Raw genomic sequence first — 18346 nt, 5'->3', positions numbered from 1 at the left:
AGGGGATGAAGGAGTGGACTCCAGCTTGCACCAACATTTTACTGGAAAACTTTATTTTATACTACTGTATCCACATGTGCAACTGCACTCAGTTTGGGATCCTGTTGGTAACTTCCAGAGTAGGTGCTCAGCAAGCGTAATTGCTTCTGTAATAGCTTAAGTTCTGTATCACTTTGTTCATGAATGTGAAACTCATGTGAGTACTGTATTACCTGTGGCAATGCAGACAGTCCTTCATTAATAATACAAGAACACTGGGTTTTCTCATCCTGAAAAGAGAAGGAGCAGTGCGAGTACACTGCCAAATTACTGCAGGAATAAAGATGCTTATTTAGGTGTTGCAGAAGTCTTGCAGAAACTCACTGCTGCAGAGAGTATAAAAAATGCGGGACAGAGGAGAGACCTAGCAACTGTCACACCAGCTGAAGAACAGAATAAGTGTGAATCTGGGGCTGCTCTTCTGCCCAGTTGTGGTTGTGCAGAGCTGTATGTCCGGATGGTCATATCACAGCAGAGGACACTGGGAACATCACAGCAACATTCTGGAAGGAGCTATGAAAGTGCAGGCTGGTACTGAGCTTGTGGAGATGGGGTCACAAAATTGAGATGCTGCAAAGAGCTGGTGACTCCTTGAAACTCAACTTATCCAACCTCAGATGAATCCAAAAAATTGTATCATCCTGGAAGAAAGAGTGGAGCTCAGGTAGGTGTACTAATTAAATATTACTACTTCTTTTTTCCCTCTTTATTCATGGGCTCTGAATCCACCTTTATCCTCTTACTATTCCCCTCCCCTTCTCAAAACACTGTAGACTCAGAAAACAGTAACTGCCTTTTGAAGTAGCTGGGTTGTTTCAACAGCATGCACTGGCAGTGAGAGACAGAAAGAAGAGAGAAAAGACTGTGAGCAACCCAGAAATGTTCCCAGATGCATGCTTTTGGCAGAGTAGGCAATAGCATTTTACCAATATAAATCACTGTGCTTTTAACTGAAAAAAATGCAGTGAAATCAATATTCATCCATTTAATTGAAATACATAAAGAAATTAAAATAATCCTCCTCATCAGCAATCCAAGCTGATCATTCTGACTACGGGATTTTTATGAATAAACACATAAACTTGTAATGTAAACATAAGAAGTAGTGCCTTGGGTTTCCTGACAGTGAATCCAGGCCCAGAACAAGTGATTTTCATGCTAGATTTTCCATCTAAGGATAGAAAAAGGTAAAGAAGGTTTATTGCTAGCACAAAGATTTGGCTTTGAAATAGTTTATGGAATTAATCTGTGGCAAATATTTTCTGTTCCTGGAGTTTCAGAATAAGCTCACTAAAAATACCATTTTTGCCTTCCTGTATCATTTTGAAATTGCTTTCAGGCAAGTATTATTTAGGATGTGACCACATATATTTTTAGGAAGGGCTACCCTGTTTTTCTTGCCACAGTAGGCCACCTTCACATGTCACTGCGCTCTAATTTCTGGTAGGGAAGTGGCTGGCAAGATACAGTCTTAAGCATTTCTCTTCTCTTTGTACGCTTTCAGTAGTGAGCTATCAGACAGAGTCCTCTCTGAATTTAACGAGGATGGCTGTTGTTATAAATCCTACCAAATTTAAGCAGCAAACTTCACACCTTCTTACACATACCATGAATTCAGTCTAAGGAAGGCCATGTGTTGGCTGGGAGGTGCTGAGCAGAAGCAAGAGGGGTAATTGTAGTGAGTTTTCTTAGCTTCCTGTCAACTGATCATTAAAATCTAATATGCTTGTCTTATTTTTTGTTAGAAGCTTCAGATGGGAAATGTGGAGAGGCACCTTCTTCGCACCTGTGGCAAACCTTGCGTGAGAGGAGGAGAGGATAACATGTTCTGCAAAGTTCTTGAGAGCACCAAACCAAGATTTCTGTGAAACAATTCAGTAGGGGGGGAATGCCTGCTTAAAGAAAGGCAGAAGAACTGGAGAGGGATACAAGAATGTGGATGAAGACCTTAAGGATCTCTAGACAGGGCAAATATAGATTCAACGAAGCTTTATGAGACAAAACATCCTGAAATGTATACTCCAACAGGTCAGCTGTGCAGCCCACTGTCATGGGGCTTTCACTGCAGATGTATCTGCTGGCTAAGTGACCAGGGTAACATGCTGCAATTTCCTTTCTGCACAGCCCCAGTGGAAAATCAGAGCAGCGATGAGGATTTGTATTCTGACCCCAGAACTGGGTAGAAACAATAAAAAATTTCCCCTCGTTTTCTAGCCTGATTATCTTTAGGAACAAGACATGGGAAATCATGTCTCTTTTCATCTGCTAGTTTACATACCTCTATAGAGTTCTTTCTCTTCCCCCTGTTACTTTTGGACTACTCTTGGCCAGTTGCAAGAAAAAATTCGTAGATGAATAGGAGAAAAACTTCATAGAAGAATAGGAATCTCAAAGCCTATAGAGTTTTTGCGCTATTCGGGAAGAGGTGACCCAGCAGGTGACAGAATCCAGCCAGGAAAGAGGCCATTAAGAGATCGAAACCAGGAAGGTGGCTTTAACCGAAGTTCATATCTGTTTTTTATGCAAAAGTCAATCAGTGACAAGAAGTGAAGCTATAAGAAACCATGATCTGTTCTTTGTGGTGCTCACAGGCCAACTTCCTAACAACTGTAAATGTTTTTAGAAGTGGTTTTTACAAGTGCTCAATAAAGTTGTTGTATGTAATGTGTGTATTATTTGTCTCATACAACAAACATAACACCCACATTTGTTACTCTGTCAGGGAAATAAAATGGACTAACCATTAATTTAAAATGGATACATAGCTCCAGTACTGCTCATTTCACAAAGTTGTACAAAATTAACGTAAATGAACCACCTGATATGCAGCATCTTGTTAGAGTCCTCTTCTTTGACCTCCCATAGCTCTGTGATAGCCAGATCTTTCTTATGCCTGACTGTTCAAAACCCTGTCAAGACCATCTTTCATTTATTCCATTTCCTGCATTGTATTACAAATTATTGTGCAAAATATGACCTATAGTATTTTATACAGTTTATTCTGCTGAATATGAGAGCAGAAATGTGTCTCCTGCTAACATCTGTCCTCGCCATGGGACATTTCAGGACAATAGGCAATGGGCACAAACCTATACACAGGAGGTTCTGTCTGAACATCAGGAAACACTTTTGCTGTAAGAGTGACCAAGGACTTAACCAGGGAGGTTGTGTATCCCTTGAGATACTCACAAATTATCCAATGTGGTCTGGCTCTAGATGGTCCTGATCTCTAGGACCCCCAGAGATCAACCTCAACCATTCTGTGATTCACAGAATCACAGAATTGTTGGGGCTGGAAAAGACCTCTGAGATCATCAAGTCCAGCACGTGACTGTGCTTTCCACCATCCTTTGGGCCTATCTGCCAGATAAATGTCGATGTTGTCCTGTTTCTCCTTGGTGGTTAAACCTTTGTTGCTAGTATATGGCTTTGTAAGTCAGGGAATAAAAGGGTGGGACCTCTCCTGATACTCAGCATCTACTAGTAATGTGCAAATTTGGGAAAAAAAGCCCCTACCTGCATTTTTTGTTGGAGGCCTGAATTCCTCAAGATGAAAGTCTCACATGCATTCATCATTTGCCTGTGAGATACCTCTGAGGAGCAATTTAGAAATGCTGCCACTTAGGAATATGGCCATATAAAAGTTGCTTGCTGCTTGTGTATTCAAAAACAAAGTGAGGGGTAGGAGAGAAGGAGGTATTTATCCCCGTCAATCATACTTCCACAGTATGTGGGACAGACTTCCTCTGTTTTTTACCTATTCTGTGCAAAAAAGGCACAACTATTGGCTTTGCATATCTGGAAGGCCACCCCTTGCTCCTTGCATTTTCCAGTAGGAAATGGGGTGGTTCACCAGCAAAGAACGATCTGGGACTCTCAAGGTTCCAGATATCCTTTTGTATTTGTTTTCCCACTGCTACAACAGTTGGTTGCTGCTCTGATGGCTGGATTAAGTCTAGTGCTAAACTCCAGCAATGTGCATGTCTAAATATAAAATCCTTACAACCATCACTGTCAGTGGCAAACTTGCCATTAGACCTGTTCTGCTGCTTAGTGTTTCTTCCATAGGTCTACTCAGTGAATGTCTGCATCTCCTGACGGTTTTCATGAACTATCTGCCTTAACAGTGGGTCCTGTTCACAGCTAATTCATGTGCTGGTGGCTGAATGATTGAAGTCCTGCAAACCTTACTGCACTACATTCTGCTTCTGAAACAAATTCTGCAATCTCTTCTTCTGACTGGGAAATGGTAGACTGAAGCCCCATGCAGAAAGAAATAAGCTTATTGTAGGATGTACCTAAGAGGAACTGCTGGAATTTTAAGAAATAATGTGAAAGTAAAAAAGTTATGAAATAGGGCAGAGAGAATTCTGGTAATTTCCCTTAGGGGCAAGCAAGTATGCCTTCACAGGAGAAAACCAGCTAAACAAAAATCATTGTGAATAGCGTTGAAGACTGGCTCAGAGGAGTGTTTGTTTCGCTGGTACACCATTTCCTTGGGCAGCTGTGCTGCCCCAGCAGAGGTTTTTCAACTGGGCATGCAATCAAGCGTCATTGCAATGTCAGCAGCTGGGTCCAGCTCAGATGCTACCAGTATATTTGTTAACATTGATGTGGCCTAAGAGTATCCATACAGGGTAGTGCTATAATTACAGCAGTGTGATGTAGAACTCTGTTTGTGGCATATCTCATGTGTAGGCAAGCCTCTGTAAAGCCCTGGTCTCGCCAGTGTTATCACGTGAAGCCTTCGTTTGTGAAGTCCCATTGACTTCCCCAAGTGCAGAGCTAATTGCATGAGAAGGATCTGAGGGGTTTAATCCTTCTCCTGATACTTCAATGAAAATTAATTTCTTATATATTATGTATGAGTAATATATTTCTGTTTGTATATTAATATTAATGTTGCATATTTCTGAGCACAATTTCTATTCTGTAGGATTAAATTATCTTCGTAATAGCCCAGAATTCTGCAGGAATAAAGGTTGAGTTGCAAGTGGACAGTTAAGAACAGGAGGAGGGTCCCGACTAACACTTCTGAAAGTGAAATTAATCAGCATTAATTTTGCATAGTGTGGGAGAAAAGTGGTTTTAGCATTAAAGTCAAACAAAATAAGGTATATAAAAGGCCCCCAATTTTGCCTTTCCGTTAGAATCTGGAGAGCTCTTATAGAATTTGTGATGGAGAAAAGACACAAAAGAGTATTCTCTTGTGCGTACTTGCAAACTATTAATTTTATTGGGCTACATCTGTTGCTGATTGTTGATGAAGAAAGTCGTGGCTTTATAGAATGACAGTCTGTCTCAGTATGCATTTTTTAAAAAACAAAGGAAAAAAGCAACTTCTAAAAGAAAAATAGTCTATCAGCTTACCCAGGATAACAGCTTTTTGCATCTCAGACCTCCCAAGTCATGCTCTACTGCCAGTGCTTTGATGCCACGTCATCTGGAAAATTATCAGCGCGGTCTCCTTGATTGTAGTTTCTCCTTAATGCCCATAGCCACACAGCAGCTCTGATACCGAATGTCAGGATGCCTCCTGATGGCTTAGCAGCCTTGTGACTTCAGAGGGTCTCAGGCTGGCAGCCTTCTTTGATTTTAAGTGCAGTGTAAGGAGGCAGAAAGAGGTGGAGATGCTGACAGAAAGTTCAGTTGCTGACGTAGTCAGCCCCAGATTCCTGAGCAGTGCTCAGCACATGCACTTGCAGTGCTCAGAAGCTCAGCTTCACCCAGGATCAGGCCCTAGGATAGAAAGACAGAAAGAAGCATATTTGTTTATGAGATGCCAAACTGAATTTGCAGTACTTTAAACTGTTTGTACTCATAAACTATGTAAATCTGATATGAACTAATTGAGAGTGAAAAAAAAAATACAACCACGTGCTGCCAGGTGTTAGAGTCTCTTTTCTGACAGGTACCTCACTTCAGTACTGAGTTTCAAAGACTTAAGAGTTAAAAGATTAGAGAGCTCTAACGGAGGAGACAGTCTTTAACTGTTGTAAGATGTGATTCTTTCTGTGTGGGGATGTGAGACGTTGCAAGCTAATGCATTTCATCAGCCAGGGGAAGGAAAGGTTTGTAACTAACAGGCATTGAAGACAGATGGGCTTAAATGCAGAATCCAGAATGTGAAGGTGAAAAACATCACAGCAGACCATGACTTCAAGCAGAGTAGGGAAGGGAGGACTGCTAAAATGAACATTTGTATTTCTGACTCAATGCGTTTTGTGTATTAAAGCAATAAGTAACCATAATGAGAGAAGTTAGAAAAAAAATGTTATTCTCCATTTTTTTGTTTTGCTTACCTTATGGAATTGATTGCATTCTTTCTCTAGACCTGTACACTCAGACCCTGTTATACTTCAGACTCTGCTAAACAAAAGCAGAAGAACAGAAAAATCCTCATAAAATCATTATGAATATGTTTTTAAAAGCAATCAGGAAACAGTAATTAAAGGGTGCTGTGTGAGCAATGAGAAGACTTAGCAATTAGTCAGTTCAAAAAAACTGCAAGGTGATTGTGCCCCATAAGCAAGATAAATAGTTAACTATGCAGTGAAACTGGCTAGCATATGCTTAGTTTTTTAGGAGCTTAAGGTTGACAAAATAAGCATCCAGGAAGATAGAAAACAAATCCTCAGTTAAGGTACTGACAAAAATAATCTGAGCTATGATGAAAAATGGCTAAATGGACAAATAAGTTGGGGCCGTGGTTGCTCTTGTGCAGGGCGAAGAACACTGCTAACAGTAAAAAAAGGATGTATAAAAATCAGCTGGCAGCATTAGTAGTTAGCACTGTCAAGTTGCTGTAGCTAGTGTGTGAGTTTTAACCTGGTTTTGCATACGATTTGTTGGAAGTTTTCACTTTCTCTTGTCAAGTTACCTTTCTATTGGTTTAACGGGTTGAATTGGAATCACCCTGGATTTAATGTCAGGGAAACAGTGAGTGAACGACTGGTCTGGGAGAGGGGAATCAGAGGATGTGGGAGGTGTGGCATCACTCTGTCGGCAGCAGCAGGTTGTCTCAGCTGTGTCATTTGATCCATACCCTCAGACTGTGCTGAAACGGAGGGGAAAAGCCTTGAAAGTCCTCTTTACTGGTGTGATAAAGGTAAATAATGTACCTAGGTGTAAACAGGAGGTTATTGGTAGGTTAACAGGTGCACATCAAAGCCATTTTTGGTAGTGCCTTCAAGAGGGGTATGAAAGGAGTATAGAGTAAACTAGGGATGCCTGAGAGACTGTAGACACAGTGCATTAGAAGCTATAAGACATATTTTGGCTATTTCATATAGGGAACAAGTATTCATTTCAAAGGGGGATATGGGAGATACAGAAATGGTATATGTAAGCAAGGAAACCAATACGGTTGAAAAATGCATTGTCGTGGAGCTTGTGGCATATCCTCCCCACGGAGAACATGAAGTATGGATTAGGTGTAAAATAATGGAATATAGTACACAAAAAGTGACTTAAAAACACAGAAAAATATCCATCCCAAAATTCTTAGAGAAAGGAGCTGAAGATAAAAGGAAACAGTAAGCAGATAAATTTACAGTCTTTTAAGAAGTATCAACAGCCTGGGAAAAGGCTACTAAACAGACATTTAACAGGAGTTACAAGAATTATGCATGAAATTACTGATTTGTGAGCTTTATTTAAACAACAAGGAACATGAGAGAAAGGCTTATCAAAGCCATGACAGAAGAACATGTAAAAAGTTTGGATTTAATGAAGGATAGAGGGCGAAGATTTACAAAGGGAGGATCATGCTTAAATTTTTCAGTAAAGTGTATTTTGAGAGAGTAGCCACAAGTGCTATCAGAGCAGCCTATAAACATGATTTACCAGGATTTTAGCAAAGCTTTTGAAATTGTGTAGCACAAAAGACTAATATGTTGAGTGAATAAGTATGGCATGGGGAGAGATACTTTGTTTGATTAAGAAGAAAACAAACACTAATGTGAGTATGGAAAACATAGGAATCTTGTGAATTGAAGCAGGTTAGTTTGGAAGGGAGTGAATAATAGAAAGCCTTAAGAATTATTATTTGCACCAATTTCGTTGAATTTATGCAGCATATCAGTAGTCTGGAAGAAAGAATAAGTAGTAAGGTGATGAAATTCCCTGATAGTACAAAACTGGGGAAATATGAGAACAAAATAGGCAGGTGTTAAAATTCTGAATGACTTTGACAAGGAGGTGGAGCATGGACAGATAAGTGGCATATGCAGTTCATTTCCAAGTAACATAATGAGACTAGGGGATAGAAAAATAAGAATGTATGGATACCTTAGACAGTCACAGGGCACAGAAGGCTGCACAGAATGATCTTCTGCATACTCCTGAAGCACTTCTGAATAGAAGTGTAAATCCTCTAGTACAGTGCTTATTAGTTGTTTTTACTTTGCTTATAAAAGCAAATAAAATTCTGGACATAGAATTGAAGTATCAATTGAGAGACCATATTCTGGAGCTGTTTATAAAAGAAGCAAAGCCACATTTCACGTGACGTAGACACTTTGGGCACCTTTATAGAAGGGAAATTCTGAAAACTGCGAAGTGACAAGTGAGGATCAGGACAATAGTTAAAGGTCTAGGTGACATTAATTATTCAAAAGGTTAGAGAGGCACATGCATATGCTCTGCATGGATTGAAGGCCCAATCCAAAGCTCATTAAATGTAGTCACAATGAAGCTTTGCATGCCGGAAGGTTTTAAATTGGTTCTGAAAACAGGAGTGCAAGCAAACAGGAATGCAAGAGGCAGCCAGATTTCCCAGTGCTCTTGTGAGACACCTGGTCTAAGCAATCAGTCTTCTACCTGAATTCTGAATGGCCCCAGGAATGACTTGGGCCTCAGATTTACGCTCAGCATATAGGAGACAAGCTGACATTTATCTTCTTGGCGAGAGGGGGTTTAGTGAAGGCTTGTGGCCTTGTTTATTGAAGAGCTTTTATTAAAAGATGAGGCCACAATAATATAAGAAATAAAAGGAAAAAGTTAAACCACTTCCTTAATCCCATCTGGTAATGCATGTGATGCTTTCCTCTGGAAGAAATCTTTGGAAGTTTCTCAACAAGGAACAGTTCAGAGTGTGGTACAATTTCTCTAGATACTGTACTGGTCCTGTCTGAGTCCACATGGAAACGCACTGGTAAGGGTCTTCTGTGGCCCACTTTGGGTGATAGGAAATTAGTCTGTAACAAGAAAATTGCATCAGCTTGTTTTTGTGTTTGGAGGAGCGGACAAGAAAGATGTGTTTCGGTCTCTCGCAGGAGACTGATGGATGTCCTCTGGCAGTGGTGGCAGGTTAGCGTGTTAGTGCCTTCAGATGTCTGCCCTCCATCATTGTGTGGGGCTGCAATGCCCTGGGCGTGAGCTGGAGCAGCAAGGTCTGGGTGCTGCTGGGTCCACCTGACTCTTGTGTAGGCACAGGTGATGCGGGCAGAGGGGCAGGTTGCTCAGCCAGGGTTCCTCACTGCAAACAAGGTAAGGACGGCTGTCACAGCCCCGCGCTTCTTTCTCTGTCAAGCCGTCTTGTATCGCAAAGGGCTGGAGATGCTCTGGAGACATTCAAATGCCTCTTTGAGTCACGACCCAATTTTTATTCTGTATTGTGCTACACAAGGGCTTCAAGTCTTCTTCCCCAGCTATTCACGCAAGGAACATGGAGCTGCAATACTCCAGGGCTTATTTCTGTCTTATTCCCCCAAGTTTCCCCTTTGTGGGAATGCAGAGTATGTAGGAGCTGGGCCTCTCCCTGCGGATTTCACCCCGATAGGGAATTGGGACCATCTATGAAGTACATCAGGACGCAGGAGCTCCTGTGAGCAGTTATGAGTCCCAGGGTTCTGACAAAGAGTGTGAGCAAGGTGTAACGTGCAGTGAAAAAAAAGACTCCCTTAGAATGTGAAACATACGGAAATAAGTATGTGGTTTTTGTTCAACGTGGTGTGAAAATGACTGTATTTGATCATTTGAAAATCTAAGAGTAAATGAAATTTACCGAGTTTCCTTTTACGATAGAAACTTAACTGTGCACAAGTTTAGACACTGGAGATGAGTGTGTCTTGAGCTAATAAAAGTTGATGTCAACGTTTTAGCATATGTTTGGAAACAAAAAGGAAGTAGTGTTTGATCAAGCAGCAGTCACAAAAACGTTCTTTGCTTCATGATAAAAAGAAAACCTATGTGTGTGATTCTGCAAGTATGTCAGATCGTTTTGAAGAGGCTAGTAAGTGTTAGTAAATTATTATTTTTGTTGTTGTTGTCAAATGACTTTATTTTTTGGCACTAGACTTAAAAAAACCCCCCAACCTTTGTATGTGTTGTCATTATGTACATCAGTCATAATTTTGCTGACAATTCTTGACATGCACTCTGCGTTGCTGTGCTAACAAGAGAAAAGACCAGCCATTAAGTTTATGTTTCTTTGTTTTTGAACAAAGTCACATATCAGGAATAATGCTAGGGGTATGCTAATAAACAATATATAGTGCCAGTCATCAGGGAGTAAGAAATATTTTCTAACTAGTTCTAAAGGGAAACAATGTTTAAAAAAAAAGGGAGAGTGTTATTTATGCAATATTGTTGTTCTATATGTCAGCATCAAAAAGCGTCTTGTAAAGAGCTTAGCATAATAAATCGTTGATCATGACTGTCATTATTTAGAGGTCTTTGATAGAGCTAGATGTAGTGCAGTAAGGTTAAATTTACCAACATGTAATAGGAAATCCTTAGACTGAATCTGAATTTCTACCAACGTTACCAGTCACACAGGAAAAAAGAGAAAAAGTGTTCTATCTTTTAAAACAGCAAGCTTTACAAATCGTAACTGTAAAACTAAGTCAAAGCAGATTTGTTTTCTGGATACCCATAGGTTTTGTTTGTCCACATAAGGATTTAGCTTGCTTACATTTTTGAAAACTAAAGTTGATTTAAATGAAAAACGGGGAAAAAAAAGGCTTGTGATTGTTTTTCTCGAGAAGTGACGCAACACATTTTATTATCATCAAGAAAATTAAAATAGCCTCTGTGTATGAGAAGCAATGGGAGTTTTGTAAAGAGGACCCCACAGGAACACTTAATTTTAGACTTGACTTTGATTAATCCCTAATTTTTCAGTTAACTTGGTAAGACAAAATGACATACGTATAAAATGTCTTTATAGTCCTGCCTACAGGCTTGAAGTAGAAAGATACTTAAGGGATGGGTGTTTTATCTGTCTGGACAGGGCATCTAAATTTAGATGCTGATAACGATTTCAGCAAGTCTTTAATAACATTCAGAGTCAGGGGAAAGAAACACTTTTAAAAAATATAGTCGATAATACCAGCTGCATAATACCAGCTTCAGAAGTTAAATACATGCAAGACAGGCTGTGGTTTTGATGCACATTTTCTGAACCCTACTCCTTCCCCAACTAATATATATGAAATCTGCAATTTGCTAAATCTATGTCAGCTTATTGTGACTTCACATTCTTTAAAAAATATATGGGTTTGGTTGTGTTTTTTTTCTTTTTGCTGAGGTAGGCAAGGTGCCTGTGGCTGTACAGAAAGATATGTGTCGCTTGAGTTACTGCCTTTATGTGGCAGTTCAGGGCTCACTTTGCCTTCATTGCATCTTCAAAACAACAACTGAGCTCTCCAGGACTGTTACCTTAGGACTTGAGTCCTTGATACTACAATTATGCAGTTGAATAATTTTATGAATCTGACTTGTCTCATTAGATGCCTGGATAACTGCACGTTTTAATTCTTTTGATGAAAAAACCCAAAATCTTACTTTTGAATATACTTCTATTTTTTGCTTTTAAAGTAACGCTTCCCAATATCGAATCTTGCCAATGGGTATTGAAGCAACTGCCTGATACAGTGACCGTTTGTCTTGACTAGCAGGAATTTTTCCCTCCTTGAAACATGGCAACCTGATGGGCCATTTAAAACATATGGTGTGAAGGAGCTTCTGCAGCCCCAGTTGAGGATGAGGGAGAAGATTTCTGATTTCTGTGTTTTGTTCCTGACTTCTCCTCAGTTCTATAGTGGGCATAATCTGTTGGTATAAAATGAAGGATTCATGTTGATTTTGGTGTTTGGATCACATCCCACATATCATAGAATCATAGAATGTTAGGGGTTGGAAGGGACCTCTAGAGATCATCTAGTCCAACCTTTCTGCCAAAGCAGGATCACCTAGGGCAGGCCTCGTTACATTTTGCCTTCCACGAATATAAAGCTGGTGTTCTAGCAGTGCTGGTCTGTCCATGGAGTTAGGAAGCTCTACAGTCTCCACAGGAAACCCAGATGAAAGGTACTACAGAACTACGGAGTGTTATTTTTTTAATATTAATAATTAAGACTTCATGAAAACACTGCTGCAGAGCTTTAAGTGACCACTTTGAACTCACAATTTTGAGGTATAATGAAATGGTTCCAATTGTATGTTTCAGTAAATTTTGTCTACCCTTGTTTCTTTAGAAGAAGACCTACCAGTGCATCAAATGTCAGATGGTTTTCTACAATGAATGGGATATCCAAGTTCATGTTGCAAACCACATGATTGGTAAGTGAAGCACTAAAACTTCTCAAAGACAGATAGCCATTTCTCTTACTCGTGATCATCATTGCCTCTAAAATTAAACAGAGTTAAGGAGAAATTAATTGTGCATCCATCAATGATTAACCTAGGCATGATTGATTTTTTTATTCATATTATTAGACTTGATAAAGCATTAGCATATTTTATTTTCTGCAAGGGCTAGTTTAGACTTCTGCAGAGAATTATATATCCACTGCCAGTCAAAACACAGGTGATTAGCAAATTAAACTTCTAATCATTTTTGCATTATTGAAAACAAACTAACAGGAATGGTTAATGAACTCGATGTTAGCTTTCCATAGAGTTTTAGACAGGTTTTAATTTCAGAAGTTATTATGGTAATGACACTACTGTGTACTTCTCAAGCACCTTGGTACCAAAATCAAAACTGACGAGTTTTTGTCGTTAGGAAACATAAATAATTCAAATGGCCATAAAATAGCATTGTCTATTGTGTTTGAGCAGTCTGGGAAAAAATCTTGAGTGTATCTGTATACAATTAAATACTATAATTTATTTGAAAATATAAGAAATTGTAGTATTCAGTAATGGAATCTGTTCTTTAAGGTACAAGCACTTTAAAAAGTCTTTTAGGATTCCTGAATCCAAGCCTGGCTTGATGTTTACAAGGCTGTTACAGTTGTAAATTGGAATAAAATAAAAGCTCTTTTTTCTTTGATATTCATATTTTCCTATTATTTGCTTATTCCCCTAGGATCACCCATAATGTTTTCAATTTGGTAACCACTCAGTAATAGCACTAAGACTTCTATCAGCCAATTAAATTTATCAAGCACATCATTTGCCCGCTAATAAGATAACATTGCCAGGGCTGTCTCATTTTGTTTTAGCCTCCTTTCCAAATTTTACTTTTCAAGACGGAGATGGACATCGTTGATTTTATGCTCCTGCTTCCCTGATGCTGTTTTTCTTGCTGTAATAATAGAAAAGCATGCAAAGCACAGGCCAAACCGTAGGGTACAAAAGCTAGTAATTACATATCTAACAGAAGACAATTTGCTGGTGGTTTTTTGTTTTATAACTATAAAAATGCTTAGTTTGATGCTTGTTTTTTGTCTTTCAAGGTAACATGCAGATTTCTTTCTTGAGCATTAATGATTTGGCTGCACAGTAACGGGAAGTTACCTTCCAAAACTTAATACCTCATTTTTCTGGGTACTTTATTAATAAGTATTAATACATTTAGAGCATGAACATTTTATATACTTTTTCATTAAAATGAATAAATGCAAATGACATGCTGGTTTTGTGAAGGAGCAAAACTATTTGCCTGTTGGGTTAAGCCTCAATTTTTGTATTTTGTGTCTTTGGGGAGGATGCAGTTTGAACTGCTTCACAGTGTTCCATCTGGGTCGGTAACATGGAATTTAAAAAAAAGGTTATTACCAACAACAGAACTCACCATTTCTGCAGTTTTCTTTGAATCCAGTGTTTGACATGTTCTTAACTGTAGCATATAGTGATACTGAAACGTGACAGGGAATATGGACACTGGGAGTAAGGGATGATGCTGGAATGGCAGAGTGATGTCTTTGCCTGCCACCTGCTTCCCAGGTGCCTCACATTTTCAGAATAGGAGACAATTTCTTTCAGGAAATACTCAGGTTTTCTTTTTTTTTTTTTCCCTCTACTTTCTGGATGAGTTTTAGTAAAAGGTTGGAATGGGAGGAGAGAAAGGAGGAGAGAGTCAGTAAAGCAAGACAAATCCAGTTAGCTGGCTTCAGCCTGCAGGTCTGAAAGGACTGTGATTTTCTTAAAGTGAGCTATTAACTGCCTATGTTTTATTTCTAAAAGCTGGATGAGGTTGAATGACAAAGAGAATCTTTTAAAAAATATTTAATTGTTTTGTCTGTGTTGTATCTAATCATGCATGATATTGCTTCATGACATAACTATAGTGACACAGATTTAAACGTGCTTAATATAAAATCTTCCCGGTGAAATAAAGAAGGAGCTTGCAAAACATGCAGGGAGATTTACCAGTCATGCTTGTGGTAATCTGTGTTCAGTGGAAGATTCTTATCTGCGCTGCCAGACTTAACAGTACAGCTCCTAATGAGGTAGCCTCGATTAAGCAAATGCAAGGGGATTTTTTGTTGGGGTGGAGTGAAAGGAATATCAACGTTTCATAGAGTTTTGAATGTGACCTCGAAATTGAAGCACAGGACAAAATAATTTCTGATCTCCAATTCTGTTAGCCTTCTTGCCACTAATTGGATTTTTCCTTAGCTATCTTTCTAATTTCACTCTCCCTCCTCCCCTTTAATTTATATCATTGTTCACAGGCCTTTTGCCAAGGCCCTGTTCTGTCTAGAGAGAAAGGTTCAAGGGGTGAAAACAAGCTATTTAAAATTGGCTTTAGTTTATGTGTATCTGTAGGCAAGCTCAAAGTGTACATATATAATACAGAAAACATCCACACAAACACGTTTGTATGAATATATATAATGCATAACCCATATATATATATCCGTAGATATCTGTGTGCATACCAATATGTAGATTGGAAAATATATTAGATAAAACACTTCAATGAATATTGACTTGTTGACACAAACGTGTACCAATCAAAAATTTTTCTAAACATGTTAGTCCCTCCCTTTTTCACATATATCTGATAGAATATGTCTTCTTGCCCAGCTTCCCAACTAGGAGACTGGCAGGGCAAGATGTAGTGTCTTCACTCCCCTGGGGAAGGGAAAGTGAGAAAGCATCAGGAAGAGAGAGAAGAATAAAAGAAGGACTTAAACTGCAAGGGAGAAAGAAGGTAGCCTGGGAAGGCAGGCATTAAAAGTCAAAGAGTGTGATAATCCCTAGATCAAATGGGGCAATAAATGCCTTTACAGACATCATCACACATTGTCAGGAACTGTTATTTCCTCTCATAGTAAAATGTTAGCATTATTTGCGTTGTGGTTATTGATGGATGCAGCGTCTTCTTACCTGAAGGACTCCATAATAATAACTCGGGGAAAAGAGAAAAGGGGAAGCAGCTGGGACATGGGGCAAACAAGAAGGTGGCAAACTCCAGAAATGAGTGGGAGCCACTTCTCAGTGGCTCAGACAGTTGGGGGAAAGGGTTTGCTACTCACCATCCTTTTAGAAGTTTGGTAGCCTAGAAAAGTGGGCGGTGACCCATCTGATTATTGTGCCCCTTGAACACGATACTGGCTTGTAAACTGAGTTAATGTGGCTAACATCCACAGAGAGAAGTTGCATTATGGAAGGTCACTGAGGCAAAGATATGTTTATAAAACCCCAGTGTGAAACTTAGACTTTTAAATAAGGCAACAGGAATTATTTGTCGGCTAAAATAGCTCCTCTGAGGGTAGGTATTTTTAGGTTGTGTAGTATGTGTGTGTTTTTGCCTAATCAAATATAATCTCAACTAGACATTTAGCAGGGGAAGAGGGATTAGAGGCTATTTGAAAAGCCTCTTACTCTTCTTTGTTAGGAGGGTATATAGTGTTTTTACAGATTTTATTATACTTTTCAATCAATTCAACAAGAGAGATTATGCCACCTAATGGAAAATAAAATCTGCAGATGACCCAGTGAAGTGTAACCTTAAGTATCTTTGACAACAATACAATTTACACGCATTATTATATGAGTTATGTACTAAAAAGAAGTCATAGAAATGGCTTTCCTAAGTGACTACATGTTCATTATTTCTAGAACTTTCCATTTAAAAACTGTTCTGCAGCCTCTGATTAAGCCTTCCCAACGTCTTTGTGATGGGACAGGGCAATAAGCCTTTTCTGTTGAATAGGTGAGGACAAAGAGGTGGAGAGGTAGAATTCCTTGCTTGCATTAAGTGAGTGAAAGTTCAAGAGTTTTGACTGCCAGATCTATCCACAGGTTCCTAGACACTGTGCTTCATCAAGCAACACCCGTGTTTGCTTAATCTATGCACTGATTCAAGCTAAGGCTAGGGAATGCCAGCAGACAGAAAGTGAGATAAACTGTGGGCTTTCTCAAAAAGGCCCTCTGTTTATGCATTATTTTGGACCTAGATGCAAGTCTATGCTTTTGTTTGGTTACTCACAAGGATGACTGCCAAATGAAAACAAATGAAAAAATTTCTTGGCTTTTGAGTGGGAAAGGAGGAAACATAAATCCAGGCATTCATATGGGTTTAAGAAGTGCTGGTATAAACAGCAATTCTTCAGCCGCTTTCTTTCTTTTACCTTTCCCTCCGTGTGGAATACATAGCATTTTTACCAGCTTTCTTTGAGAAAACTCTGTTTCTGGGTGCATGGTGTCTGTGGAAAAGAGTGAGGCTTTCTAGCTTCCTTTTATTTTCTTCATCACATAGTTTACAGTTGGCATTTGACCTGAGAGGGTAGGAAGAGAGTCTGCCATTGTTTGTGTTGTTCGCTGCACTCCACTGCTCCTTCTATTATTTTCCCTGTTATTTTAAGCAGACAAGCTTAACATTGTTTTTTCTTCCACTGATTTCTTTACATCTGTAGTATCTGATGTAGTTTACTGTGAATAGACTAAAGAGTTGCCCTAACAGTTACCTAGGATTTTGCACACATGCACAGATGGGGGGGGGACTTCAGAGATGTTTAACTCAGAAAAGGAATTACTCTATATAAAATTATGAGGCTCAACAGCAGCAGTGTAAACTTGTAAGTGCTCTGAGTAAAATGCTGTTAGGCATGAGATAATGTAAAGAGATGACATTGCCAAGAACTATTTATGAAGAGCTTAATTTTTTTCACTCTGATAATTCTTGACCAATAATTACCAGCTCCTAATTATCTATTTTAGTTAGAAAGAAATCTCTATCACTATGGAGGTTGGCATTGCAACTAGCGCATAAATCCCCAAAGAGGTAAATGTGTTCCAAACAGCCACAAACAACTGTCTCATGAAACATAGTGAGCAAATTGCAAGCCGCTGGCTGTGCACAACAGAGCAGCACATTTACCATTGAGGACTGATCAGGCTGACAAAGAGAATGATAAAAGGGGGAATCAGTCACGATATTTGTACTTCGCTGCTACTTTTGTTGATGAAGAAAGCAAGTGTCAGTGTCATAGCAAGAGCCACTACCCCTCTGAAGAGTTGAGGAATAAAAGGGAAGGGTGTCATGGTCAGGATTCAGTACCTTTTTACAACCCTACTTTTGACAATTTCTATATAGGTCATTTCTGATAAGTAAACAGATTTTTTTCTTCAGTCTTTGCAGTGTCATGTATAAAACACCTTTTGTGAAGTCTGTTGTGGTGAGAGGGGGAGCTGTAGCTTGAGCAAGGTAACAGGTGTTAGCAGGAGGAGGAAATTAAGGGAAAGAAAAAAAATGCCGAGTACCGAAGTTAGGAAGAAAATGGGAAAACAGGGTGAAGCAACACTGCAGCTGACAAGTAGAATTCTAGTTTACACCAGCAGATACTTCACTAAACCCCAAGTAAACACATCTAAGCTGCAACAATTGTAGTTTAAAAAGAAGAGTATACAGAAAGTGTGATCTAATATTTCAATTTCTCTGCAGAGAAATTTTACAGCTGTGTTTTACAATAGCAAGTACTATGTAACCATTAGAAGACATAAAGACACATTTTAGTGCAACTCATGATTTTTGATTTTTACGGTGACAGTGATATAAGTATATAATATGTATATATGCTTGTGTGTTGTGTGGATGTGCTTGTTTGTATTATGCATGTATAAACTG

At 39.1% G+C, this 18346-nt stretch overlaps 1 protein-coding gene across 1 annotated transcript in view; it reads left to right on the top strand.

Annotated features, from left to right (window-relative positions):
• Positions 1–18346, top strand: part of ZNF521 (zinc finger protein 521) — a 209275-nt gene that overhangs the window by 77829 nt on the left and 113100 nt on the right. The window contains exon 4 of the mRNA XM_009871678.1: positions 12519–12603. Coding sequence (XP_009869980.1) covers positions 12519–12603 — 85 coding nt within the window. The remainder of the gene's footprint in view (positions 1–12518; positions 12604–18346) is intronic.

The sequence above is a fragment of the Apaloderma vittatum genome, unplaced genomic scaffold, assembly GCF_000703405.1.
Source record: "Apaloderma vittatum isolate BGI_N311 unplaced genomic scaffold, ASM70340v1 scaffold4586, whole genome shotgun sequence".
Classification (NCBI taxonomy): domain Eukaryota; kingdom Metazoa; phylum Chordata; class Aves; order Trogoniformes; family Trogonidae; genus Apaloderma; species Apaloderma vittatum.
The sequence above is the reverse complement of the archived record's forward strand: the minus strand, read 5'-3'. Positions and strand labels throughout refer to the sequence as shown.